The sequence below is a fragment of the Lates calcarifer genome, linkage group LG12 (genome assembly GCF_001640805.2).
Source record: "Lates calcarifer isolate ASB-BC8 linkage group LG12, TLL_Latcal_v3, whole genome shotgun sequence".
Taxonomy (NCBI): domain Eukaryota; kingdom Metazoa; phylum Chordata; class Actinopteri; family Centropomidae; genus Lates; species Lates calcarifer.
In genome coordinates this window covers 15,236,542-15,263,970 of record NC_066844.1, presented here as the reverse complement: position 1 = coordinate 15,263,970, position 27,429 = coordinate 15,236,542, and the positions used below count along the sequence as shown (strand labels likewise).

At 41.1% G+C, this 27,429-nt stretch overlaps 2 protein-coding genes across 3 annotated transcripts in view; both read left to right on the top strand.

Moving 5' to 3' along the window:
• dnah1 (dynein, axonemal, heavy chain 1) overlaps positions 1–7,917 on the top strand; it is a 30,570-nt gene extending 22,653 nt beyond the window's left edge. The window contains 13 exon segments of the mRNA XM_051074394.1: positions 43–239; positions 374–518; positions 823–981; positions 1,634–1,765; positions 1,875–2,045; positions 2,279–2,458; positions 2,800–2,976; positions 3,826–3,996; positions 4,226–4,356; positions 5,635–5,779; positions 6,332–6,538; positions 6,775–7,009; positions 7,600–7,917. Coding sequence (XP_050930351.1) covers positions 43–239; positions 374–518; positions 823–981; positions 1,634–1,765; positions 1,875–2,045; positions 2,279–2,458; positions 2,800–2,976; positions 3,826–3,996; positions 4,226–4,356; positions 5,635–5,779; positions 6,332–6,538; positions 6,775–7,009; positions 7,600–7,721 — 2,172 coding nt within the window. The 3' untranslated portion in view covers positions 7,722–7,917.
• A 217-nt stretch (positions 7,918–8,134) lies between these two features.
• On the top strand, positions 8,135–26,664 carry mapkapk3 (MAPK activated protein kinase 3). 2 transcript variants are annotated; one of them, XM_051074395.1, is made up of 11 exons: positions 8,135–8,362; positions 8,508–8,989; positions 15,707–15,846; positions 18,532–18,596; positions 18,754–18,833; positions 18,932–19,058; positions 19,260–19,335; positions 19,466–19,590; positions 20,854–20,939; positions 21,046–21,126; positions 26,506–26,664. In XM_051074395.1, the coding sequence occupies exons 2-11, from the start codon at positions 8,660–8,662 to the stop codon at positions 26,647–26,649; spliced, it is 1,254 nt and encodes a 417-aa protein (XP_050930352.1). In that variant the 5' UTR covers positions 8,135–8,362; positions 8,508–8,659; the 3' UTR covers positions 26,650–26,664. The 2 variants fall into 2 exon arrangements, with proteins under 2 accessions (XP_050930352.1, XP_018535563.1); XM_018680047.2 differs by lacking the exon at positions 26,506–26,664 and adding an exon at positions 24,063–24,819 and having other exon boundaries at positions 8,142–8,362.
• Positions 26,665–27,429: the final 765 nt, after the last annotated feature.

The following is a 27,429-nucleotide window of genomic DNA, read 5'->3' as shown; positions in this document are numbered from 1 at the left end:
AATACACAGTTAACCCAAGTGCATTTAATGAATCTGTGTCAGGCTGAGTGGCGCTACCTACTGTCTGGAGGGATGCCTGTACGAGAGATGCCCAATCCAGCAGTGAGCTGGCTATCGGAGCGCGCCTGGCAAGACATCCTGGGCCTCAGTGCTCTGAACAACTTCAGCAAACTGGCAGAGTGCTTTACAGAACATCTGGAAGATTTCAAGAGAATTTTTGACAGCAACCAGCCTCATAGGCATGCATTGATTACCTCTTTGTTAACAAACGCACATAACAAAACCACACTTTTTTCCTTCATTTATACTGTGCAGAACCTGTCAGTGTCTAATATGGTGTCCATGTGTGTATGTTATGTATGTGTCTCTATAGGGAGCCCATCCCAGAGGAGTGGGACACTAAGCTGGACTCATTCCAGAAGCTGTTGATCCTGCGCTGTCTGAGGGCCGACTGCGTCGTTCAAGGCCTGCAGGACTTTGTCGCAGCTCAGTTAGGACAGCGCTTCATAGAACCTCAGGTGGAGACGCTGTCCTCCCTCTTGCCTTAATGTTCACGTTAAAACCAATATTTATGGAGTGACACAAAGTTATTCTTATCTCTGTGACAGTGGCTGTCACAGAGATAAGTGTGGTAATATTAACATGTTAATAATTTTCTATTTGTTTTGGCTGGGTCTTCAGCAGTGCAAACATTCTTTAATGTTTGGAGTAAAGAATTAACAATGCTATCTTTAGCTGAAAATTATTTCAGGTTGTTTGCTCTACAGTATGCAGCAGCAGTATTTATGGCTTATTAGTCCTCCTCCCTCCATCTTTCCACAGACGTCAGACCTGTCCGTGGTGTTTAAAGAGTCATCCCCCTCCACTCCCCTCATCTTTGTACTCTCTCCCGGCACTGACCCTGCTGCAGACCTCTACAAGTTTGCTGACGTCATGCAGTTCTCCAAGAAAATGAGTGCCATCTCTCTGGGCCAGGGCCAGGTCAGAGCCAGAGAGATATCTGGGAATTCTCTATTCTCTTTGTACACTTTATCTGACCCTGGGGAAAGCCACTATAAATCATTTTCTCACAGAGCCAGGCCATTCTCATTTGTCAAGAATGGCCACCTCAGTGCTAATTGTTTTCTCTATTTCTGACCACAGGCCAGGACAATGTACCATACTACTTTTGACAGATGCTTGATTCCAAGGCACCGCAATTAAGCTCACAAAACAACCATAAAACCCTCATGTGCAGGTTTTAGAATAAATGCAAACTCATTGTCCACAAACTTGAAACTTAGTTGCCAGCCAAACATTCTCCCAGCAACATACTCCCTGTGGCTGTTCAATAGGTGTTAGTGTGTGTTTATCAAATTACTTGCAATTATGTGATTTGGATTCCTGGCTAATGCTGGGCTGTTGCATCCCCCTGTCCTCAGTTTCTGTCTACATTGAATTGAGTGCTCTTAAGCCCTCCTGAAAGACTCCTAGAATGTCAAACTGTCTGTAGGGAGATGTCAGACTTTTAAGAAATGTGAACGTAGTCTCTTAAATGAAAGCCTCGTGTTAAGTTTGCTGTTTTTGGCAGAACTGGTGTTGTTTTCACATGTGCGTTTTTTTTTTTTCCTCTGCTGTCATTTGTGTGATTCAGGGCCCTTGGGCTGAGAAAATGATGCATGATGCCATGGAAAGAGGTCAGTGGGTCTTTTTCCAGAACTGTCACCTGGCTCCCAGCTGGATGCCTTCATTGGAGAGACTCATTGAAAACATCAACCCAGGAAAGGTCAGAACATATGCATACACAAAAGAATAAAGACACACACACAAACTACAAGAAGTAAATTGGACTACTTAAACAGAACAAAAAGACAGTAAGAGAATCCTCTCCACAGGTGCACAAGGACTTCCGTCTGTGGCTCACAAGTCTTCCCAGCAACAAGTTCCCGGTGTCCATCCTCCAAAATGGTTCCAAGATGACCATTGAGCCTCCCAGGGGCATCAAGGCCAACCTACAGAAAACCTACCTTAGGCTCACTAATGATTTTATCTCCTCTTCCAACAAGGTCTGTCCCTTCCTTAGTCACCCTCCCTCTGAGCCTGCTCCTGCTCATTACAGTTACCTCCTTATCATTTACTTTTGATTGGCAAATCTGCCTTTTGGATCAGTTTTATCTGTTTTATTTTCGAGAACATCTACCATAGTAGAGTGTTGTTGTAAAGTTCCTACATTTGCTATAAACAATGTACAAGTTCCAACTTACTCCTCTCCTCTTTTCTCCTCCTTTTTCCTCTACAGATATCAAACTTCAAGTCTTTGCTCCTGTCTCTGTGTCTGTTCCATGGAATTGCTTTGGAGCGAAGGAAGTTTGGCCCCTTGGGCTTCAACATTCCCTACGAGTTCACAGATGGAGACCTGAACATCTGCATCAGCCAACTCAAAATGTTCCTGGATGAGTACCAGGACATCCCATACAAGGTGGGGGAGAGAGGGCTTCAGTCTGTATTTAACCACCTGTTAAAAGCAGTATTTCCAAGGCCATCATTTTCCATCCTATTTTTCCTCTTGTTTTGTTATTCTCTGACTGTTCTTCTTTTCCCTTTGTGGCTGTTTTATCAGTCTGCTCTTGTCTCCTTAGTCATGCATTATGCATGTCCATTGCTGTTTCACTGTGAAAAGTTTCTTATCATTATGGATGGTTAAGCTCGAGCTTGGAGAAAAACAGACCCTCTAATGAGAAACAAGGGGTGTTTTTCTCAGTCAAACAATGTGTGTGTGTTCATCTGTCTGTCCCCCATTTTTGTCCTCCACCTGTCCAGGTGCTAAAATACACTGCAGGGGAGATAAATTATGGCGGGCGTGTGACAGATGATTGGGACAGACGCTGTCTGCTCAGTGTGTTGGAGGATTTCTATTGTCCCGCTGTTCTTATTGATGATCATGTCTACTCTTCGTCTGGAGTCTACCGGCAGATAGACACAAATCTGGATATCAAGGTTAGATACTGGAAAACAGAAAGCATTCAAAAGGATCACGATAAGAGTAGTGCATTAGACTTGACCTTTCTCTGCATCTGTTGCTTTACAAAGTTGTATACTGTCGACCACATAACTTTGTATATTGTTTAGAGTTGATAATAAAAGGGTAACTCACTAGTCAGTATACAACCAGTCTATATCAATAGGTGATAGTCATTAATGATACATGAGGATATCTTTGTAATTAAACAACATACTACTAAAACAGGAAGGTAATTTCTTAATAAGCAAAAAAAATAAAAATAAAAACAGTCATATTTATTCACTGCATTTAAGGTTCACTAAGATTGTGACATGTTTTCAGTCTTATAATCAATGGGAACCTTTTTAACACGCACACAGAAACACTGACATCATGTGCCATCATTCAGCAGACATAAAGTAAAATAAAAGTTCCCAGAGATAAGAATATATGGTTAAAATGTTAAAATGTTTACCACAAGACTTCAGACTTATTGCAGTGCTGAAGCCAGTGCATTGTTAACATATTACAATAGGCCATATGACCGTGCTTTATTTGTTCCACCCCATATATTGTCCTTAAAAACAAAATTTCAAGAGAATTTTTTTCACACACAAGGAAGTGTAAGACTGTAAGTATGTGCCATGTTGCAAAAAAGATAATCATACACAACTGCGGTTACACATGTTGAGTCCTGGCAGGACTGCAGTTTATTAATGGGATTTTTTTAACATCTCTTGAATGACTTAAAATTCTATGTTATCATCTGAACTGCTGACTATCAAACTAATTGGTGACAGTTGGTATCAGTGAATGACCTGTTGTCATGGCAACTCTGACCCTAGGGTTACTTGGCATACATTCGTGGTTTGCCCATCAACGATACACCTGAGATCTTTGGTCTCCATGACAACGCAAATATCAGCTTTGCCCAGAATGAGACCTTCGCCCTGCTGGGAGCTGTGGTTCGTCTGCAGCCTAGAGCTGCGTCTGCGGGGGGGAAAACCCTAGAGGAGGTACAGTTAGCGACCGTTTTGGTTTACTTTGTTCTTTTGTAGTCTTTATTAAAACTAATGGTATCAGTATTCATTCATTAAATACAAGCTGAGACCTGTGGGACATCAGTTACATTTTTAGGTGAACATACTTAACAGCAAAATGAATACAATACTCTTTTTTGAATGCCTGGACTGAGACTGAGGCTTGTTATGTTTCATTTGTGATCTACCTCCTCCTGCACCATAGATAGTGGAGGAGATAGTGGCAGGCATCGCTGAAAAGATCCCTCAGCCTTTCAGTGTGCAGGAGGTGATGGAAAAGTACCCGGTCCTCTATGAAGAGTCCATGAACACAGTGCTCATCCAGGAGGTCGTCAGGTAACATTACGCTGTGCTGTGAGATCACATCACAAACCACACTGCAGGTCTCCTTGATATAATAACACATCACTCTGCTCTGTTGCTGCCCAAGTCAAATTTCCCCTTGGGGACAATAAAGTTTTATCCTATTTTACACTTACAATCAGGACTAGAAAGATGTGACCAAATGAAGGTAAATTCAGATGATCCCAGTTAACTGTAACTTTTTCATTAGTATGCCTTACTGGGATTTGCTGAGTGAATCTTATGTACACATATTTGAATTATGAAAATATTAATATATAATATAAAAAATATTAATCTAGCAGGAGGACAAATTGTCAGGGAAAAAAAGTGTAATCTGTGTTGCACTGACACCATGAAGTTGGGTCAAGTAGCCAGAATAGATCACTGTTCCTGCCCAGTATAAATGTAACTTTATTTCACTTATGAGGTAAAAAAAAAATAATTAAATGTGAAACCAGACATGTAATATCTTTATTTGACACCAACTGCTGAAATTGTACCCTTTAAAAGTCACAGCTTGTAACCATAATTACATGTTTCTGTAATCATCATGTAATAACAGCTTTTTCATTTGGTTGTGTGTGAGCTGCTGCAACTTGTTATGTCAGCAACTTGTCTCAAGTGAGTTGGGTAAGGCAAAACTCTCTGAATATGACATAATATTTGCTGAGTCATTGGTGCTGATGAACAGTCCTATCACGCTCTTGCAAATGTATCATGTTCCTTTTTTTAACCTAAATGGGGTAATAAAAACTTTAAGTGATGTTGTCTTTATGTCTTTGGTCGCCAGGTTTTTTTTAGTTTGTGCGTCTGTCATCATATTTTGATCAAGCTTGTTGTACAGCTTATCTTTGGGCTAATCAACGATTCATTTTTCTTTTCTGAGCTCCATCTGGGAACTTTAGTAACGTATGAATAATTTACTTATTGTTACTTTTTAATCTTAAAACAGTAAGGTTTATAACTAAATCTTACTGTTTTCTTAGGAGTTTTAGAAATCAAATTTAAGTTATATCAGACTGTTCACTGCTTACGTCATCATCATCATCAAGAGTGAACTCTTTACATATTTATTTGACATTTCCCTCCCCACTTAGTCATGTATTTGTCTTTGCACAACTTGATTAAATAAACACAAAGTGTTCTCGTAGTTGTTTTATAGAAAGCTAATAAAAGGCCTGGATCCGTGACTGACTATACTCTGAGATTAGTTCAGTTGAAATCATAAGCACTTCAGTAACTAGTCCTTGTATGTTTTATGTCTTTCAGGTATAACAACTTGCTGGCGGTCATCTCTCAGAGTCTCAGTGATATTGTGAAGGCTCTGAGGGGTTTAGTGGTGATGTCATCAGAACTGGAGCTTATGGCCAACAGCCTGTTCAACAACGTGGTGCCTGATATGTGGAAAGCCAAGGCAAGACACACAGGCACATACCAGTTATTACCCCTCTGACCTTTCTTACTGATATCAGGAACCAGTTGTCGGATGGTTCGTGACTGCCTGCAAAAACATTATGTTGCATAGCATACTGGACACAACCCACGCATGTATTAATGGATGATTAATAGCTAATTCATTACAAAATGGGATGTTTATATGAACACGTTGAGGAAAAAAAAATCCTGTTGAGAAAATTTTCTTTTTAAGCAATTACCCTCTCATATCTTTATTTCTATATTTAGCAGTTCTGCAGGTAGGGTGGCTCAACCTCGCTAATTTTAAAGAGAACCCCTGACCCACACATACCAGCTCAACATGCCTTGAACTCAGCTAATATCCTGACATTCATTCATGTTTGACTCAGTCAGGGATGACTCTTGCACAGTTGACATTCGGGAGTGATTTCTGTGTACAAGCCATCAGATGATACTTTTGGTGACATTTCTGTCCTGCTGTAATAATTCAAGGCTCTGCTTTCTAAGAATACATAACTCTTTGACTGGCTGTGTATCTCTCTCCCTCCAGGCCTACCCGTCTCTGAAACCTCTGGCCTCCTGGGTGTCAGACCTGCTTCAGAGGATCAATTTCCTGCAGAGATGGATATATAATGGCATTCCACCTGTCTTCTGGATTAGCGGCTTCTTTTTCCCGCAGGCTTTTCTCACTGGAACGCTCCAGAATTATGCCCGTCGCTACAGCGCCTCCATCGACACAATTGGATTTGACTTTAAGGTCAGACAGTAAGCTGTATGTCTGGCGGTATGCTTCACTGCCACCATTTCTACCTCACGAGTGAAGAGATATTAATTTATATTTCTCAAATATGACACTACAGATTTAGAGGACTGACCAATGTCTGTATGAATCTAAATGTACAGTTCTTATTTGAAACTTCATTTTTTATTAGTTTTTGTTAAAACTTTGAACCTGTTTCTTCCCCATCTCTTCTGTAATAATTCCTTCCTCAGGTAATGGTGAAGTCAGTGTCAGAGATGACAGAGAAACCGGACGCGGGCTGCTACATCCACGGTCTATTCCTGGAGGGGGCTCGCTGGGATAACGGGGCAGGTCAGCTCACGGAGTCCAGGCCCAAGGAGCTCTACACAGAAATGGCCGTCATCTGGCTGATCCCCAAACCCAACCGCAAACCTCCAACCTCTGGGGTCTACATCTGTCCCATCTACAAGACGCTGACACGTGCTGGTCAGTACACACAGTATCTGAGCATGACTGGATTCATCTACAGTATATTACAACATGCACATCAGAATCAGAATCAGACTTTAATGCCAAGTAAGTTTGCACATACAAGGAATTTATCTTGGTTTATCGGTGCTAAAGAACAGTGATAGTAAACAAAGACAGATATAGAGAAGTAGAAGTAAGGCTAAGGAGTAGAAAGAGCAAAAAGCAAATACTATATTTCCAAGGAAGTGTGATATAACTTAAATTTGACACATTAGTTAGTGCTTAACTGATGAGCTGTTTTTAGAGATCAGCCCATGTTTGCTCAGGTTATGAACTCTATTTGTCAGTGTGACTTGGTGTTGAGGTGCTCGCTCTAGTGTTTGTGTGTATCTTCTTTTGGTGGTTTTATTACTCACCCAAAATAGACTCCAGTTAGTGTCCTGTTTCACGAAGTGTCTCAAAGTGCAGCTCTGTATTTTCCACCCGCAGCACGTAGCCAACACCTTGTGCTGGCACATTAGATTGCCCCGAAAACACTTGGATAAAATACAAACAATATAAAACATTGTCTTTATGTCACTGAACTGCTCTGTGTGCTTTTGCAGGGACACTCTCCACTACCGGTCATTCCACCAACTACGTGATCGCAGTGGAGCTGCCCACAGATCACAGTCAGAGACACTGGATCAAACGGGGAGTCGCTCTCATATGTGCACTGGACTACTGACACAAACATGCACAGACTTTTTCATTTGCCATTATGCTTCATGCTCTGTGTTTTACAGCCCACAGCCACTATGACTATGTAGTTGTTGCTGAAATAAAATTAAGGTCAAACACAGATGCTCTCACCATGCATCAGATATCACTAAAAATGAGCTATACACTCCTCTTTGGTTTGTGTAATAAACAGTTTTTATCAACGTGATGTTCTCATTTACCGTTTGTCGCTTAGATTAAAATAATCTGATCACAAGGATTCTGCTCCACTGGTTTTCAAGATAAAAATATTGTAACTTTACAAGACTAAATCTAATCTCCTCCATTACTCTTATCAACCTCCCTCCTCCTCCTCCTCCCCCACTGCACAGAATGCTGAACTATATACACGTCCTGCTCCTTTAAGGCGGCCACACCGGGCCAGTTGAGAAACATGACTTAACTGAAGGAGGGTGGCGCTTACGCAAAAAGTGACAGCGACCGGCCATGTGAATACAACAACCAAAGGGCTCTAGACCAACGGGAAACCAAGATCAATAGAATCAACAGAACAACCGCAGTAGCCTGTGAAAGACTATATCTGACTGGAATTTAATTTAGGTTTTATTCACGTGCTGAATTATCTGGATTTCCCTGGGCAGACAGACGGTAAAGTTGACACAGCAATTTGGGGAAAACAAATAGGCGGGTATTTAAGTTTAGTTACAAGAAACTGTGTAGTTTAAACCAATGAACTCTGTTTTTATTAGCGATACTGTAGATACAGTGGAATTACTGTGTGGCGTCCTTACAGGCGCTCCGGTGCCCAGGGCAGCCAGACGCACCAGAGGATTCCTCAGCTTTACGCAGTTACCGGAGGACAGCAGGAGTCATCGCACTACTGTGGTGAATTACTCACGCTTTCCCCTACCACAGCACCGGTGGTGACAACAAGCCGGCGCGAACATGCTACAAAATGGAAACGGGAAGGAGCAACCGCTGCAAGCGCCAAAGGCTGAGGCAGAACCGGACTCCCCGGCCGCCGACGACCCGAAACAACAACAACAGCAGCAGCAGCAGCAGCAGCAGCAACAGCCCGATCTCCCCGCTGCTGAGAAAAAGGACGCGGGCACCGAGTCCACTCAGTTCCCCTTGCCCGTTTACCCGAAACTGGAGATAAAACGCAACGCAGTGACGGACGATTATAAAATCTCCAGTCAGGTTCTGGGCTTAGGAATCAATGGCAAAGTCCTCGAGTGTTTCAATAAGAAGACAGGAGAGAAGTGCGCACTGAAGGTACTGAAGTCACCGGACACTTATGAGTATGTTATAAACAGGATAGTAGAGGATAGACCCTCTCGGCTCAGTTTTCACACCTCACAAGTAAACTGATTTATTCACTCCTAGAATTATTACACCTTTTGCGTGTTTCCCAAACGATCAGACTCGTTACTATTACCGATACATATGTATCTTTAACAGTCCAGTATGATTCATTTTGTGCTTATCCATATATGAGCAGGTGCCATCTTTTTTTTTTTTTTTTTTTTTTATCTTGATACATTTGTATCTTTCAGATCTAAGAGATGGAAACTGAGTTGCACTTTGACCTTTATTGAGGTCAGGTTTGTGTCAGAGACACACAGGAGTCATAATTACACAGGAGTTGTCAAAAGTGACTAACAAAACCCATCATAGTTAAATAATTCTCCAGTCATGGTGATTTACATTCAGACGGCCTGTTTGTGTGTGTGTGTGTGTGTGTTTGTTTCTGAGAGACTGTGACTGTTGTATTTGCATGTCTATGTTGTGAGCTTGCATGTATGTGTGGCTGCTGCTCACACTGGGTCTGGCATGTACTGTATTCGACACGTTGCCCTCATACGCTCTACATGTGGACGAGCTATGTCTGTTGGAAGTTCAGTCAGGATCAGAAGAAAGTTATGACGTGTTACACTGCTTCATATAGACACATAGACCTTGCTGGTGACACCTTCATCTAGGAGCCGCGGAAACTCGGGCGCACCTTCACACATGCATAGATGCACACATGCATTCACTGGGGTCGTCAGGCCTGTCACCTGTCACCACTGGGCGACAGACTCAGAGAGATTTAGTGGCTTACTGTAATCCATCTGGAGCTGAGCCGCCAAACCAGGCAGCAGCAGTGTCACAAGCAGAGCTGTGGACTCTGGGATAGAAAGAGAGACACAAGATGAGAGAGAGAGATAAACTCCAGCAGAAAATAGGATGTCACAAACAAAAAATGAAAGCCCAAGAGAGTCGGGATGCTTGATAGCATCATGTCAGACTGGGGGAGAGGAGAAAACAATTACTGCTTTGAAATGACAGCAGAGACAATAAAGAAAAAATCTTCAGGCTACTTGCTAAATTGGATCACAGTTTTTTTTTCTTAATGTCGGAGCTAAAGAGCTGATTAAAAAAAGCAGAATTTCTAAGAAAACACTGAGATGGTTGCATGGTACTACAGCACAAGAGTGTCTCGTGTAGAAACGTTTCGTCGGCTACTTAGAAACCAGTGTGTTAACCTGTGAAAATGTTATTTTCTGTGTGGTGATGTTACTGCTGACTGCATCCATTATGGCATCACCTGATGCCCGACTAACTTCAACTTGCACAAAGGAAAGGACCCCAGCTTAGAGAACACACACAGACCTGCTGCACTCAGCCTCTGAACCTCCTCTGTCCCCGGAAGAACCTGTTAAAAGGTTTCAGAAGATGACAAGTGAAACACTCATGAAAACACACATCACTGGCATCTGTGTTGGCTTTCTTGTAAATGGGAATGCACTGGACCAAGTGTCAGGGTTTTTTTTTTTTTTTTTTTTTTGCAACAACAACTTTCTCTGTAAATTTTTTATTTTAAATCTCAAGGCAAATAGACAGGGAAATAACCGAGTGTGTTAGAAGTGGAGTGGGGGTGAGGAGAGTTGACCAGCTCACTGGCTTTTTAATTAAGTGTTGCTCTGAGCGCTAAACAGAATAAATGGGTATATGTTTAATCCACTTTGCGGCAGAGCTGGAGGGGAGCCATCCGTTTAATGTAATTCACTTACAGTCATCAAGATTCTTTTAACTTGGATTTGTCTGACTCCAGGGAGGAGAAGGGGGGGGGGCTTAGAGAGAGCCCTGTGCTGCTTGGCAGTTGTCTGGAGCCATTAGCTGTTAATACCATTAGATGCACACATTTGGCTGGCAATTGTTCCATTTTAGCGTCTGAAGTGCCTTCCAGCTTAGCGCACGGAAAACAGTGTGAGCTACAGGTCTGCATGCAGGCTTCCATTCATAGTCAAAATCTTCCTTTCAGTGTGGCATGCTAGTGACACATCTGGCTTTCTTCTGGGACTCTCAGAGACCAAAGTGTCATTAAAAAGTCTCAGTGGTTTGGTCAGACACTGCATGGAGCAGGTTTTTATTTTGAAAAAACTACACACAGGTCTCATGCAGCCTCACTCCAGGCAGACAGTGCTGGTAAAAACAGTTAATCAGTTGCAGAGCTTTGGGCTTATAATTCTACACTGAGGCTTCAGCTGTTGTTGAGCAATTCAAGCTCATTATCTGCTTGGATTGTATCATGGCGATAACACGCTGCAGCGCTGGAGCCTTGAGATGTCATCTCGAATGAAAGCGTCAGCTTTGGGTTTTCAACCTCATTAACCTTTGTGGTGAAGGATCTTTGTAGTATTCAAAAGAGCTGAAAGTTATGTTGGTGTAGATCACTCCTCCCTGTCTGCTCAGTTTACACAGCACTTTTTATTGTCCTGTGGGGATTTTACTCACAAGGTTTTGTGTGAAGGACACAACAGTGTACTGGTGTCATGGAAAATCTACATACAAAAATAGATTTTGGGTGTTTTTCTTACTTGACTTGAAAGGTTGTAGTGTATTGAATGAAACGGGTGTGTTTTTGATATTTGTTTTTAAAAATTATTTCATTTCATGATATTGAAAAAAAAAGGAGTATGCAGTAATTATTAGAGATACTTTGGTTCAGACAGAATTATCTCAACAACTATTGGATGTATTATTGTGAATTTTTTGTACAGATATTTATGGAGCCCAGAGGATTAATCGAACAACCTGAGTTTTCTTCTAGCACCGCCATGAGGTTGACATTTGTGTTTTTTGATGAAATATCTCAACAACCACAGGGTGGATTGCTGTTAAGTTTGGTTTAAACGTTAATGTCCACCTAAGGATGAACTGTTAGTATGGTGATTGCTTGACTTTTCATCTGCTTAAAATTAGAATTTGTCCAGTGGTTTCGCTCAGATACCTGCCAGACTAACATGGGTGTTTCTTTTTTAGTGTTAATAATGAAATGCTAGCATGCTGACAAGCTAAACTAAGGCGGTAAAACATGGTATACTAGCAAATCCTAAGATAGTTACCATTGTTAATGTGAGCATATTGACATGCTGGCATTAGCATTTATTGAAAGTGTAGTCTCACAGAGCTGGCAGTCTGGTTGAAAACAGCCTTTCCAAAAAAAAAAAAAAAACTTTTAGTGTTGTTATTGAATTGCTTTTATTTTTGATTGTTGATTAACCGTATACACCACTTTGCTATAGCCTTTATTAGCAACACTTTATTGGTAGTAGTCGTTAAGATAAGCCGCCTTTTCATCAAGAAAGCCCCTAATCTTTAATAGATTGTAAACATGTTGGTGCAATATGCCTGTGAGTGTGTGTATGTCATGTGAGCAGGGTGATGTTAAATTCAGCACATTATCAGAATGCGTTATACTCTCTATGAACAGAGACCTGGTTTAGAGGAGCGTTGGGATCCAGTTGGTTTAGAACAGGATCAGGTGTGTGTTCAGTCTCCATAATGTCGCCTGACATAAGAATTCAGAATAACAACAGAAGGTTAACTATGTCTGTATCACTCTCTCATTCATCCATCTTAGAGTTTTATATGTGTATTTAATCCACATGGACCTCTTTTTATTATAGCCAATTCTGTTTCACTGCAGGAAATTAAGGAGGGCAGCTCACAGGCTGTCGGCTCTGATTAAAGTCATAAAGCAATAAATGACATAGCAGAAACAAACCTGCTCACTGCCTGGTTTAGAAACAAGTTCAGTGGGCGAGGTTGAATAAAATAGGACACATGTAGTAGCACATCAGACAAGTAAGTCACCGGAAACCCTCAACTTCTACTTTCAACACCCGGCTGTGCTCTCAACTCTTCACTTCCTCTAAAACACAATGTTACAGTTATGAGCTGTTGTTTCTGACATTTGGAGTTTCCAGGAAATGCTGAATTATTCCATTTCCACCCACACAACTGAATCTGAAATTTTATAAAGATTCTTTTAACTTTTTTTTTTTTTTTTTTTAATCATTTTAAAGTCACTTGCCATACAACACAGATTTAACAGATTTAATGTGTGTGTGTCTGTCACACGTTAAGGAGTCATTCCCTCTGTGTGTTATGTATTCCAGACTCAGTCTATGACCAGACTGGCCTTGTGAACAACAGGAGATCACTCCATCACTGTCACATCCAAAAATACACCCTGACTGAAGACGTGTGCTATGTCAGGGTCCGCCACCTGCTGTGTGTCTGTGTATGTGTGTGTGTGTGTGTGTGTGCGTGTAATATGTGTGTACATGTCTTTCAGTGGTTGTATGAACAAACCATCTCTGTGAGGAAATTTTGGCCGCTCCTTTCAGCTTTAAAGGGCAGTTTGATGCTTAAGACTTGGTCAAGCCAGCTATAAAAAGACCAATGTGTGTGTGTGTGTGTGTGTGCGCGTGCACCCATCTGCTTAGGTCAAACACACATGCTGTTGTGTGACCAGACCTCTTAAAGGACTATACACGTGTCTTCGACTTACTTCATTGGAGCTGTGTAAGCGCAGAACAGTAGAGTACGATACAGTTGTCTTCTGTGCTGTGATATCTTTTTTTCTGAGCAATTTAAGTTTTTATACAGACTTCATCAGTGTGTCATGTGATCAGTCAAAGTGTGGAGCAGCGGTTTTTCTTCACGCCCTATAAACGGCAGGCTCGCTCCCTCCCCACCTTACACTTTCTTCAACTTACGGGCTCTCCCTTGATTTTCATACTGTGTGAGCATACAGTGTATAATCATGCTCAGCCGCTCTTGCTGCAGCTGATGAAAAATATTGGTCCAAAAGCTTTTCTTTTTGATTGCTTTACTTTTATCATCAAGAAAATGTGAACTTGTGCTACATGTAAGCGAGATACCTGTGTGGTTCAGAGGTTAGCTTGGTTGGGGCTCTGTAAGACAGAGAGTTTAATCCTGTTGCTCATAGGAGCAAACCAACCAAGAAGTTCAATCCCTGCTGGGGGCAGTTTTGTTATCAGTGCAGGGCTCTGATAGGTGGAGTTGTTTGATTTGACACAACTTCCAGCTCCCACAAGACTGTCTGGCTCACACAGGTGTCTCGTGTTTGCTCTTCAGTGAATGTAATTCACAGGCCTTGTCAGTGAGGACTGAACCTTTTCTGCACATGGATTTCAGCTTTGCATCATTCCAGATTTTAACGTTGTGTAGACGTTGCTCATGTGGTTGTTAGTGCTTACACCTGTTCTTCTTCTTTATATATAAAACTACTTTTGTCTTTAACTTCTCTTCAATTTACAGATTTTTAACAACCAAGCAGTAACTAAACAATATCTCCTCATGCTCAGCTACTCCCACTGAAGTTACGGGAAAATGACGTATTTCTTTAGAAAGCGTGTGATGTATTTTTCTCTGTGAGTAATGTCACCTCAGTAGTAACACTGCTGCCTCAAAATCGGGAGAGTTCAGAGTTTAATTCTTAGTAAGGCCAGCTCACCTGGCTTAGGCACAGATATTCCTGACACACACAGGTTTTTAGGTCTTTATTGTTTTATTGATTTTCAGTCCCCAGTTCACTGTCATTGTATGTGATATTTGACAGCTGATCTTGGCAAAACCGTCCCATGTTAGCTCAGTGCTTAGCCTCTCCTGCTCTCCTGCCAGGCGGTCCTGGGTTCAGTATCCACCACAGGAGATTTTGATCTTAGCTGACAAAGATAATCAGGGTTGAGGTATATGGAGTTGATTCTTTTCAACTGCTCACATGAACGTCACTAATGATACTAATGATTTCAGATTCATGCTTTTTTCCTTATTTGCTGTTTTTATAAACATTAAGTCTTGTCTCAAACATTAGCTCATTCGGTACAGCGTGCTCCCTGTTGACTGTGTGCATATTGTGAGCTTGAGTCTCTGCATTGCCAGAGGACATGAAACTTTAAGATATTCTCTAGTGTTTATGAGGTATAAACTGAAGCTGTGAGCAGTCACACCTGCCTTTTCTACAGTAAATGCAGCTTTTCTAGTATGAGCTCTTCAGACAACAGCGACAGCTGCAGCTCGCCCACTCTCACTCACATTTTCTGCAGAAAATGCATGTTATTGTTGTTATTATTATAGCTGTAATTCTATTCTTGTGTATTGAAGGGGTACTTTTAATTAACAAAAACACAATATGTAGTTCTCATTAAACCATGGAGGAGTATATTGATAATATGGGTAACAAAGAGGGTATGACAAAATCCCTGATTCGTTATCGACCAAAAGAGCAAAATAACTGACAAGATACTGCGGATGTGAGGAATTTTAGATGCTGTAATAGGTGATGTGGTTGAAAGTATTATTATTTATAAATATGTTGCTCTCTGATATTTACATTAGGGCAACTAACAGTCATTTTCATTATTGATGCTTCAATTGACATATATGATGATACGGAAATTGTATTCGAAATGGTATATAAAATAAGTTAACTGATGCTCAAAGTCCTGTGATGGATTACCTGAGACTAAAATCCCCCCCCCCAAAAAAAAAGTATCACTCTGACTCTGGACAAGGGTAACATGACTGTATATAAACACAATATAAGTTCCCCAGTCTTGCTATACACTGAAAGTTAATTTTCTATCTGTCAAAAAATTCACCTTGTGTTCATCTTTCTCTCTGTGTTTCCCCCAGATTCTGTACGACAGCCCCAAAGCCAGACGAGAGGTGGAGCTTCACTGGCGAGTATCAGGAGGGCCGTACATCGTTCGCATCCTCAACCTCTATGAAAACATGCATCATGGGAAGAAATGTCTGCTCATCATTATGGAGTGGTAGGGTTCACATTTCACTACTCTGCCTTATCAGTTTACACACTCCTATCCGAATGCTTTCCTGGACAACAACGTGCTAACTTATTATATCTCCGTATTTTGTGATATTTCATTTAAGTTTCCATATTAACAAAGGGCTTTCCCCATGTCTAATAAAATGATTCAAACTTGATTATAAAAGAAGTCATCATCCTGAAGCTTAAAACAAGGCGGTTTCTCTGACTAAGAGGACAAATGTTTTCCACTGGGCAGTGATGAGTCCTGCTATTTTAGTAACAGGTTCAAAACTGGCAACATAGCTCAGACTGACTACAAATCCCCACAAGTCACAGCTCTGCGTAGGAGCACAGAATTTACCTAATGAGCGGTTTTAACAAACCCCTTTGAGCAAATGTCAACAGAGAGGTTCAGCACTGATATATTCTGTTGTTGTTGACCAGAAAATAGGAAGTTACTGGTTTCATGTTTCCACTGGAATTTTTTTTCATTTGGTTCGTGAAAAATAAGAACAAGCTCTGCAGTGAATGAGTCTCACAACACACACATACTGTACCATACAAAATGCTGTCACCTCCACAACACACTTTTTATGACGCTTGAAAATTGTAGCTTTAACATAAATATGATATGTTTTTACAACAGGTTTACGTGATGCTACATACGTTACTGTTTCCATAAATATGGGAAATAGCTTTTGAAATCTGGTGTGGAAACTCAGGATGTAATGTTTCCAGATTTCCTGTAAGACTTTGTTAGTCTGGCTGAATACAAACACACTCAAGATGGTTTTCCATATGTGTCTTTCTTCTTTCAACTGACAACACTTGCTTTTTCCACTATGTCGAGAAGGTTAAAGGTCACCTGTGCATCATTACTAAGAGATTACGTAGTAAGCATGTCTCTCAACAAAAAGAATCTCATATTACAAATGCATGTCTAAAACCATTATCCTGAAAATTATGCAGGAAATTCATTTTGTATATCTTCACATAACATAGATTCACATGTGTGTCTGTATTATATGTGAGTAAGCTCTGTGCTTATCCATGCTCAGGGTCTGTCATGAGACTTGACATGACAAACTGAAGACATTAGCACTGATGGCAAGATAGAGAAAGGAAATTCCATCTGGGCTTCACATGTCAAGACAAACCCCTCATAACAATACCCTGTATGACTTCAGAGGCAGTGCTAAAACACTGTGTGTGTTTGTGTGAGTGTGTGTGTGTGTGTGTGTGTGTGTGTGTGTGTACCTGTAATTGAACTCTGGACTTTTTATTGTCCTCATTTGTAAAAGGGAAAAACATAATAACTCAGAGGAAAAGAGAGAAACCAGACAGTGACACCATAAAAATGACACTGTCCTCTGCTCATGGGAATTCTAAACAGTGACTAAATGGTTCTCACATTCTCATTTACTGACACAGCAACTGTTTGTGTTGTGTTTTATAGTGACCTTGTGTGTGTGTGTGTGTGTGTGTGTGTGTGTGTGTGTGTGCGCGCGCGCTCTCAATAATCTCTCACTGCTGTGAGCTGCTTCCTGTGTGAGCAAGGGTCAGAGGAGGCCGGCGGTGCAGATATTCACTTCAGCAAACCGTCACGCTCAAATTTTTTGTCTCAGCTATCTGTTGATCTGTGTAGTCATGGACCACGAAAAGTACGCTCTTACCTAACAGACATTAAAATGCAGCACCAAAATATTTTTCGTTTTTCTGAGGAACAGAGGAAGAGTTTCAGACATCAGTAGCCACTGTTTGATGTGTGCTTGTGAAAATGAGGAGTGGGAGGCACAAACATCTGATATTGAAACTGTCACATTTTCGGTGGCCAGACTGTCTGAACTTTCAAACAATTAGGTCATATGTCAATACACACACACACACACACACATATATATATATATATATAATTGTTTTCTAGAATGAAAGATCATAATTTGTCTTTTATGTCATTTTTTCCCAGTAATTATTGGATTTCTAACAGTGATACTACAGAGGAGACAAATAACAGCCATATTACTGACACTGTGCCATTTCACATAAATCCTGTTGCTTCTTTTCAGTAAGAAGATTTCAGTACTTGTACTTTCTTCCCCCTTGAGGACTTTCACTTAGCATCACGTACCATTTCTCTTTGCAAGAAACTGAAAGCTTTGGGTGAAAGATCTGAGTATTTCAAGCAGTAAAGCAATTCAACAGATGTAGCTTCTGGTGTTCAATGCAGTGTAGACAAATAAGATCATGTTATTTCTATGTCTATATTAGCTGATAGTTTTCTTTAGCTTTATTTGTTTATTTATTTATTTTGCAACATCTACAGTCTATTCTAAACTGTGGTTTTTCCCTGTTATACTGTAACTGTAACAAATCACATTAGTTCTGGCCCTGATTTATTTTTAAGCACAGTTTTATCGCGCCATTACCATCACTGCACTGCTTGAAATTATTATATATAACTTACATTCAAATATAGAAAACATGTAACATTTATTTTTGCATAATATTTTGAAACATTTTATTACTTTTACTTGTTTTTTAAATTTCCAAATGGAGAACTCTGCTTTAGTCAGTGCACAAAATGTTCAGCCTCTACTTTATCCAAAATTGATCCATGTGATATACAGCAGACATTATGGTGTGTTATTTGTGCAGTTTGGAAATTGTCTGTGTGTGTTTGTGTCTCTAGTATGGAGGGAGGAGAGCTGTTCAGCCGAATCCAAGCCAGAGGAGACCAGGCCTTCACTGAGAAAGGTGAGGACTGATGGATTCACAAGATATTACATTAATGAAATCAGATAGGAACGTACAAAAAAGGGGGACAGAATGACGAGTTTGTTTCTTAAATTTATTGAGTGATATTGGAACTGCTTCTGGTTTGAGAGATTGCGTTTTCCTCTTTTCTTCCCAGAGGCATCTGAGATTATGAGAGACATCGGCACAGCCATCGACTTTCTCCACAACATTAACATCGCACACAGAGACATCAAGGTGCACAGAGATCACAATCACCCCACAAATCACAAAGATTATGATCTGTCCTGGGTAATTAAAGGAAACTTCTTTTCTTCTTTTGCCTCCCTCTCCAGCCAGAGAACCTGCTGTACACCACTAAAGAGAGAAACGCGGTCCTCAAACTGACAGACTTTGGCTTCGCTAAGGAGACCACGCTACACAACCCTCTACAGACTCCCTGTTATACACCGTACTATGTGGGTATGTTGCTTTGTGTTATTTGAAGGCCTGGAAAAGTATGTTTTTTTAAGCAGGAAAACACTATGTAGTTGGTGAGTCATTATTTGCTTATACTGTATAAACCTAATGTCCCTGTGTATATTGGTTCTATGTGTGTGTGTGTGTGTGTGTGTGTGTGTGTGTGTGTGTGTGTGTGTGTGTGTGTGTATCACCACTGATAAGCTCCTGAGGTTTTGGGTCCGGAGAAATATGACAAGTCATGTGACATGTGGTCTCTGGGAGTCATCATGTACATCCTGTGAGTACTGTGTATAATTGGGTGGGAACACATGCATGGCACAACAAACAGTCTGTATATGGAAACATTCAAACAAAGCGTAGGTGGTTTTAAACTTTCTCTGTTCTTCCCTCTGTGTTTGTCTATGTAGGTTATGTGGCTTTCCTCCATTTTACTCCAACACGGGTCAGGCCATTTCACCAGGGATGAAGAGGAGGATCAGGATGGGCCAGTATGAGTTTCCCAACCCAGAATGGGCTGAGGTGTCACAGGAAGGTGCGAACCTCCCAAGAAACCCTTCCACACAGACTTATCTATTTATGTTATATATTTATTTGAAAATGCTTGTTTTTATCTCCATTTTTCAGCCTTGAGAGTGTAGGTTTTTACAAACTTATACATTTAATTTTTCCACAAACACGACCAAGTTTTTGTCAGTGTCACTGATCCCTCAATACAGATGTTCTAATGGACACATCTTTGTGTTTATGCTATCAGACAACTGCAACCTGCTATTTATGAGACATTGAACCTCTATCTTCTGAACATTTAGACAAGTTGAAGATTCCATAGCTTATCATTATTTTATTCTAGGCCATGCTCCAAACAGAAAGATATCATCAATGACAACACATGCATTCTGTGTTTAGCTGTACTCATACATATATATGTGAGAGTGAGAAGTTAAAAAAAACTACTCTTTTCCTGCTGAGAGCAAGAAGAGTAACCAAGCTATCACTCTGTCTCTGTCTGTCTAAGAGAGGGATGGTGAAATTGAACCATTTTTCACTTGGAATTTTTCAGCTTAGACAGCAAAATGAATCTGAAAATGTTTATGATGAAGAACCCTGTGAACAGTGTTGTTACATTTATTTGCATCAGTGTGGGCATGGCCACACTGGTGGTTGCAGTAACACAATCAAAAACAGGAAACCATAAAACGAACGACTGACTCCACGGGTTTACTGAGTGACCTAGTGAAAGACGTTCTCATGTGGAAAACTCAGTTTCTATATTAGAATGCTGCAGCAGCTGGTGAAGCATATCACATCATGTGGGGGAACACTGCTCTGAGCTTTTAAATGGCCTGTTTACACTTTGTGCTGTAACCTCTTCAACCTTCCCAGTATGTATCCTTACCTGAGTGCAGTCTCTGTAAATACAGTATGGTTCATCTATAGTTTAGGTAAACTTAACCCATGGTGACTCATCAACCCCATTTACTGGTGCTTTCCCAGAGTTTGACACTTCAAAGGAAATGAACATGGCCATGCTCCTCTTAAAGATGTGATACAGAGACAACAGCCACCTGGTGTCCTCCTCCAATGACAACAACACACACACACACACACACACACATTTCATATTCCTTTCTTTTTTCACTCAGTCTCACTCCTTGCTCTCACTCTTTCAAATAATCCTATTGGCTGTGTAACTAGGCCAGCCAGTCCCTGAGACCAGGAACTGTTTCATGTGTGTGTCTTGCCGATTATATTACCACTAATTATAATAATCTTTGCATTGCCTTTTCTTCTCCAGCAAAAGATCTGATCCACCAGCTACTGAAGACGGACCCTAATGAAAGAATGACCATCACTCAGTTTATGAACCACCCCTGGATCAATGTAAGCATCTGTGTGTCAAGTACACACATTGTATACTTCCTGTATTGTTTCTCGTTTGTCTGTGCATCTGTTTGCTCATACCTTCATGTATGTTTGCACTCTGCAGCAGTCCATGGTGGTTCCCTCCACTCCACTCCACACCACCCGGGTCCTGACTGAAGACAGAGAGATGTGGGAGGATGTGAAGGTCAGAAGCAGAATAATACTGACCCCCTCGGGTCACATGCTTACATTACAACCTGCTACCGCTGGGCTATCAAAGCTTTAGGCTTTAGTTTGGTTGGTGCTACAGGAGAATTCCAGTAATTTAGTGCTGCGGCTCCTTAATATTTAGGCCTCATGAGAGACAGAGCATAAAGGTATAATATGTAGGATTTTCCTTAAAAAAATGTATAGACTCATACAAAATAATCCCACTCTCATCATGTATGACCCCACTATAAGTGCGTGGCAGTATATTTATCTGCAGAGACCATCCCCTGTGCCTGTATTTTATTATTTTCTCCTTATTTTGCTGTGTTCAGGACGATTCTAGGCTGTCACCATTGGGCAGTGGGTGTGTAGACCCCAGCCAATAAACACATGCAGAATGTGAGAGACTCTCTAAAAACACAACCAAGTTACAACCAAGTAACATCGCTGTCCCTCTCCTCACTCTCTGTCCGTGTCGTGAAGAACTGCAAATCTGTGTCTGTGTGACCGAGGGCGGGGCCGAGCTTGAGCTGCATTCATTTAAAATCCGGTAGTGCGGCACCTTCCCACAGGGTTGTGCTGTAGAATGTTACCACTGCAAAACAAACAGAAAATAACATTTAATTTCTTTCATTCTTTGTTGTCAGTATCGCTGCTCCCTTTCATCATTCACTCTCTAGCTCGCTCAACCAGCACTGCTCTCCCTCTCTCTCTCTCTCTCGTTTGTTGAGCAAGGCAGGAGAGGCTAACTTGAAATGGTGTGTTTACAAACAGCAACCAACAAATCCTGCGTGTTATCCCTTTAAGAAACAGTCCTGAAATCAATGCAGCACAGGGCAAATAATCTTGACCTTGAGTCTCCAGTATGGGGCAGGACCCTGCATGCCTGGTAAATATCCATTGACCCTGAAAACATCACAATGATATCATTGGGGTCATATTTAGCCACAGCTTTACAAAGCTCATCTCAGTCTAAGCCATACTCCTAATGACTAGTCAAGAGATTTTCTTGTGTAAAAATCAGCCTGATACCTCTTTAATGATTTTAATCATTACCACATGAAAGCCAGCAAAGGAAAGATTTCAAAGAAAATTTCAAAGATAGAGAAACCTTTCACATCCTCGAGTGAATATAACTTCTGAATATAACATCTTTCAAAATTGATTTTGCGGATCACCATCATGATGATTCCCTGATGGCCACCAGGGGGAGGCAATGGTCACAGTCTCAGCTGTTCTATGAGTTATTTCAACACACTCGCACTCTCTTTCACATTTAAAACACACACATGAACACAAAAGAGTTCAGCTACACTCTGCCGCTCTTCCCAACTCTTTTTGTCATATTCACACAAAGAAATGTGCTTAAAGAACAAGAACGCTGTTTGTTCACATCAAGTCACTGTGGGGTTAACTCCCCAGCAAAAAATGGCTAAGTTGGGCAATTGCATATTTTTTCAGTGGCTGTAAATGTGAGCAACAATCATGAGTAGCATTGCACATTCCTTCACAACAGCTGAATAAGTGAATCTGTGGCGATAAGGTATGAAAAGAACTTTCTCTAAAATAATACACCGCTCTCTTCTGCAATGGGCTCTGTTGGGCTATGTTGCGTAAAAACGTCGCAGATTGCATTCTTGAATAACCACTTCTCAAAAAGCACAAAAAACAAGATGTTACATTCTTTCTACACACTTCATGACCGCCTGTTTTGGCTCCAGCTTTTCTTGGCCTAGGCCAGTGATGACCTGACCTTTTCTCTCAATTCATAAAACTTGTTCCCTGACAGGTTTTTCTCTGCCCTATCTACTTTTACGTTTACTTTTGTCTGCACAGTTCATTTTAACAACAATTGGTTTAGTGAATTACTGCATGCTGTGAAACAGCAGCTCAAGGGAACAGTATAACATTTTGGGAAACACTCTTCTTTGTTTTCTTGCCAAGAGTTGAGAGTTTAAGAAGAACTCTTTAAGTATGTATGTTAAGTATAAGACTTTAGTCTCAGCAGTTGGTTAGCTAAGTGTAAAAAAAAAGTTGTGGTTTCACCAGGCTGCGTGCCAGAGTATTTCTTGGACAGAAATAGTAACTTCCTGAGGTCTCTGCTGGTTGTCTGGCAAAAATGATATATAACATGTTAATTGGTGAACTTTAGAGATGCTGACAGGTGACTTTTGTTTCCTTTCACAGAGCCAGACTGTTTCTAGTCTTTCTGCTATGCTAGTAAGCTGCTGGCTGTAGCCACATATTACTTGTCTATACATGCTATTTGTTAAGAAAGCAAATGTACATTTTTTTCCAAAATGTCCAGCTGTTGCTTTAAACACGTGTGCACTGATAAATCTCCTGGATGCAGGAGGGGAATAATTCAGTAGCAATGTTAGTCATATAGAAACCCCTAAAGCACCAGATTAAATCATCTGACATTTAAAAAGACTGGTTATAGGAGCTATTTGGAAGTTTTGCTACAGCTATATAGCCACCCTTAGCATTAACAGCTGTTTACTTACCAGTCCAAAAGACACGTTGCAAGTTGAGCATCGGACTTCATTCCTTTACATGCCAAAAGCTGTCTCCAGAAGTGAAAAGCAAGAATGATGTTTTCCCTCTAGTTCTATCTTTTTTCTTCTACTGAGGTTAGAATGCTAAGCAGCTAGCCATCAATTTCCAATAGTGACTCAGTGTAGCATCCAGACTGCCTCGAAGAAGTAGCTGCCCATAGGGCATATTCTTACTTTTTGTAATGTAAATGCAATGATAGCTGGAGCTCATGTAAAGTGACCTGCAGAGAAAACTTCAAAATAGCCCCTTTGAGAAATAGGAGTCAACAGAGGAGTACTTCTTACTGATGTGCCCTGCCCTTTGTAGTACATAACTGGAGTAATCTTCACTGATCTAACACACTCTGCCACACCTGATCCTTGTCTCTCACAGGAAGAGATGACCAGCGCTTTAGCGACCATGCGCGTGGACTACGACCAGGTGAAGATCAAGGATCTCGACACTTCGAGCAACCCCCTGCTCAATAAGAGACGTAAGAAGGCCGCTGCAGGGGCCAAGAGTGGGTCCACTGTCTGCCAAAGCCAGTGACACACTGATGACCAACAAGGGAGAATCCAAACAGAACAGCCAATGGTGAAGAAAAGCAACTCAGAAGAGGGAGGAAAAGTTGATTTGTGCAGGAGAGGATCATTTAGAGAGCTGCTCGGGAGTCCTGAGAGACTGGACATTGAGGGCGTGTTCTCTTAAATAAAGGGACAACATAGGAACAACAGCGATGTCAAAACTGAACGTTTATAGGGTATGTTGCCTGCCAGTGGTAGTAATCAACAGCTGTGCTCACTGCAGGCCTGTCTGTTTTTAATTATTTATGTATGTATGTAATTTTTAGATCCTGGCTGCAGATATCAACTGTCATCAAGTATTTGTAGTGATAATATTTTGTGTATTTTAATGCTGGTTTGCCTGTTTGAGGTCTTCTTTGTAACTATGCACTGGTGTGCAGATCACACACACAGACAGACAAACCAACTGCAGACAGACTGTGAATCCTAGAACACTCAATATTACCTGTGTTGTCTTAATATTGTCTGTCTTTTGCTGTTTCTTTTCAGGGGATTAAAGCAAAGTCTGACACTGACTGTCTTGTCAATAAAATGTAGCCTCTGTAATGAGCTACAGATCAACCCGAGGGTGTATTTAAATCATTGCCGCAACAGTATCGTGGCCTCACACACACTATCAAGTGATATATTTTAGTCAGCATCACTGCTGAAGATCAACACTGCATGTTGTGTCCTATAAATGGGGCTATGAGGGGCAGCACGAAACCTGCCTGCTTCCTGTCAGTGTGAGGCCAGAGAGCTTTATGAAAGCAGTGGTGGGGTAATGGTTGGTTGTGAGACATGGATGAGTTGTGACACACACACACACACACACAAAGTGTGTGTTCGTGTGTGTTTATGGGGGTTGAGTAAAACGCTTTTGGTAAATAGTGGCCACAGTTTCACTTCATATTAAATCATCAGGAAGACAGTGTGGCCCTTAACAATGGAAACCTCAGCAGACTACATTTGTCCATACACTTGTAAATCAAACTTAAAAAAGCAAATCAGGGGTTTTCATACGCAAGATGCTTTTTTCTGTGGACCTTGGAGGTATTGTTTTTGTGTTCGTCCTTTCAGGCTTTGTAAGGCCACTATAAATAGCAGCAGTCGAGTAGTTATTTGGGACGCGGCCATCTGACTTGGTGTTCGACTGGGAAAGGTCAACATTATTATGTTTAGATTACAGGCGAAGTACCTTTCCCCCACTTAGATCACATGGTCCCTCTGCAATATTTAGGGGAGGCTAATCATAAATATGCTGCTGTAAATATGGGATGTCAGCCATGATTAGATGTGACACAAAAAGAGCATGATCTGTCAGCTGTTGTTTGATACTCCAAAAAAAAAAAAAAAAAAAACAATACAAGAGTTCTCATAATAAAACAAACAAAAACAATTCATCAGGGAATACTTGTGAGTGGAATTTAACAGTACATTGCGTGTGAAGTGTTTCCTCGTGGGGAGGCAGTGGTAAGTATTTTTCCTTTGTTAGTCAGCCATTTTGTAGAGACAAGCCCGGTCATGATGATGCAATGTATCTGCCTCACTAATATGATGTTGACATAATAGTGTCTCATACGCTTCCTATTTGTGTTATTCCACAAAAGTCGCTGATCCTCCCCCAGCAGAGATTTGCCAACATCAGCCAGTGTAGCAATAATACAAAGACAACAACACTTATTATGGTCAGTTGTCAGCACTTAGGTTCAGTCATGGTTCTGTTTTTTTTTATTACTATTATTCTTTTGGGAGTAAGATTGATTCATAAAACTGACTGACTGGATAATAAAGTCTGCTGTTATTCTAATAGGGGCTATAGTACCTCATGATCAGAGACATCATATCTTTATGAAAACTACACAAATTTAAGTTGTGGCACGAAAGGATGTGTGATCATTGATTATTGCATATATTTACATGTCATATAAGTATAATGATTTTTCTATATAACTATGAATAAAAGAAGAATGAGATTGGTCTTAAGTTTAATGCTGCACAGGAAAATGTGTAGCTGCCCATAGGGCTTAGTCTAACTTCTTGTGATGTAAACACAATGATAGCTGGAGCTCATGCAAGTGACCATCATCACCACCTGCTCCTGGCGAGAAACCATGTACGGCTGCAGAGAAAACTTCAAAATAGCCCCTTTGAAAATAGGAGTCAACAGAGGAGTACTTCTTACTGATGTGCCCTGCCCTTTGTAGTACATAACTGGAGTAATCTTCACTGATCTAACACACTCTGCCACACCTGATCCTTGTCTCTCACAGGAAGAGATGACCAGTGCTTTAGCGACCATGCGCGTGGACTACGACCAGGTGAAGATCAAGGATCTCGACCCCCTCCTCAACAAAAGATGTAAGAAGGCCGCTGCAGGGTCCAAGAGTGTGTCGACTGTCTGCCAAAGCCAGTGAGACACAGATGACCAACAAGGGAGAATCCAAACAGAACAGCCAATGGTGAAGAAAAGCAGCTCAGAAGAGGGAGGAAAAGGCAAAGGGCAATGCCTCGAAGGTCAGTCAAGAGCCATCTGACCTTCAACTGTTTCCACCCTCTCCACCATTCTGAACTCTAGTCGTTCTCTCTCTTTATCTTGTGTAGGCTTCAATACTTTCCTGATGTCTTTCTGTCCTCAGTATTTTATGTGTGAGACTGTCTCATTAATTCACAGATGTGCAGTCACAGGCCTCGTGCTTGACAATTAGTGTCATCATTATCATAGGCTGCTGATACGGGTACCATTACTGCCACTGAAATAGCCTCAGGTCCTCACAGACACGTCACATGATGCTTATATTATCTCCAGAGGGTCACAGTGCTGGCAGGTTAGTTTGTGTGTGTATGTATGTGTATATGTGTGTGTGTGTGAGAGATTCTCCTGGCCCACCAAAGTTACAATTTCTCAGCAATGTAACTGCAAGGAAAGACGGCTGGATAGAGGATCTGGAATCAATGATTACTTAAATGATTCATACTTAATAGAAAGTTTTCAAGCCCCCGGGGCCACGTCCACGCTTTTGTTTAACTGCTTTCGGTCAGTGGATTAAGGGGTTTTACCACACACTGACAAAATGACGAAATGACTCTTTAATATCATAGTGAAAACGACTCTCCATTTCCATCAGAACCATGGAAACCTTTATCTTGTCTGTGTCCACGGGCCTCCTGTTGATTTCCATCACTAACGTCTGCCT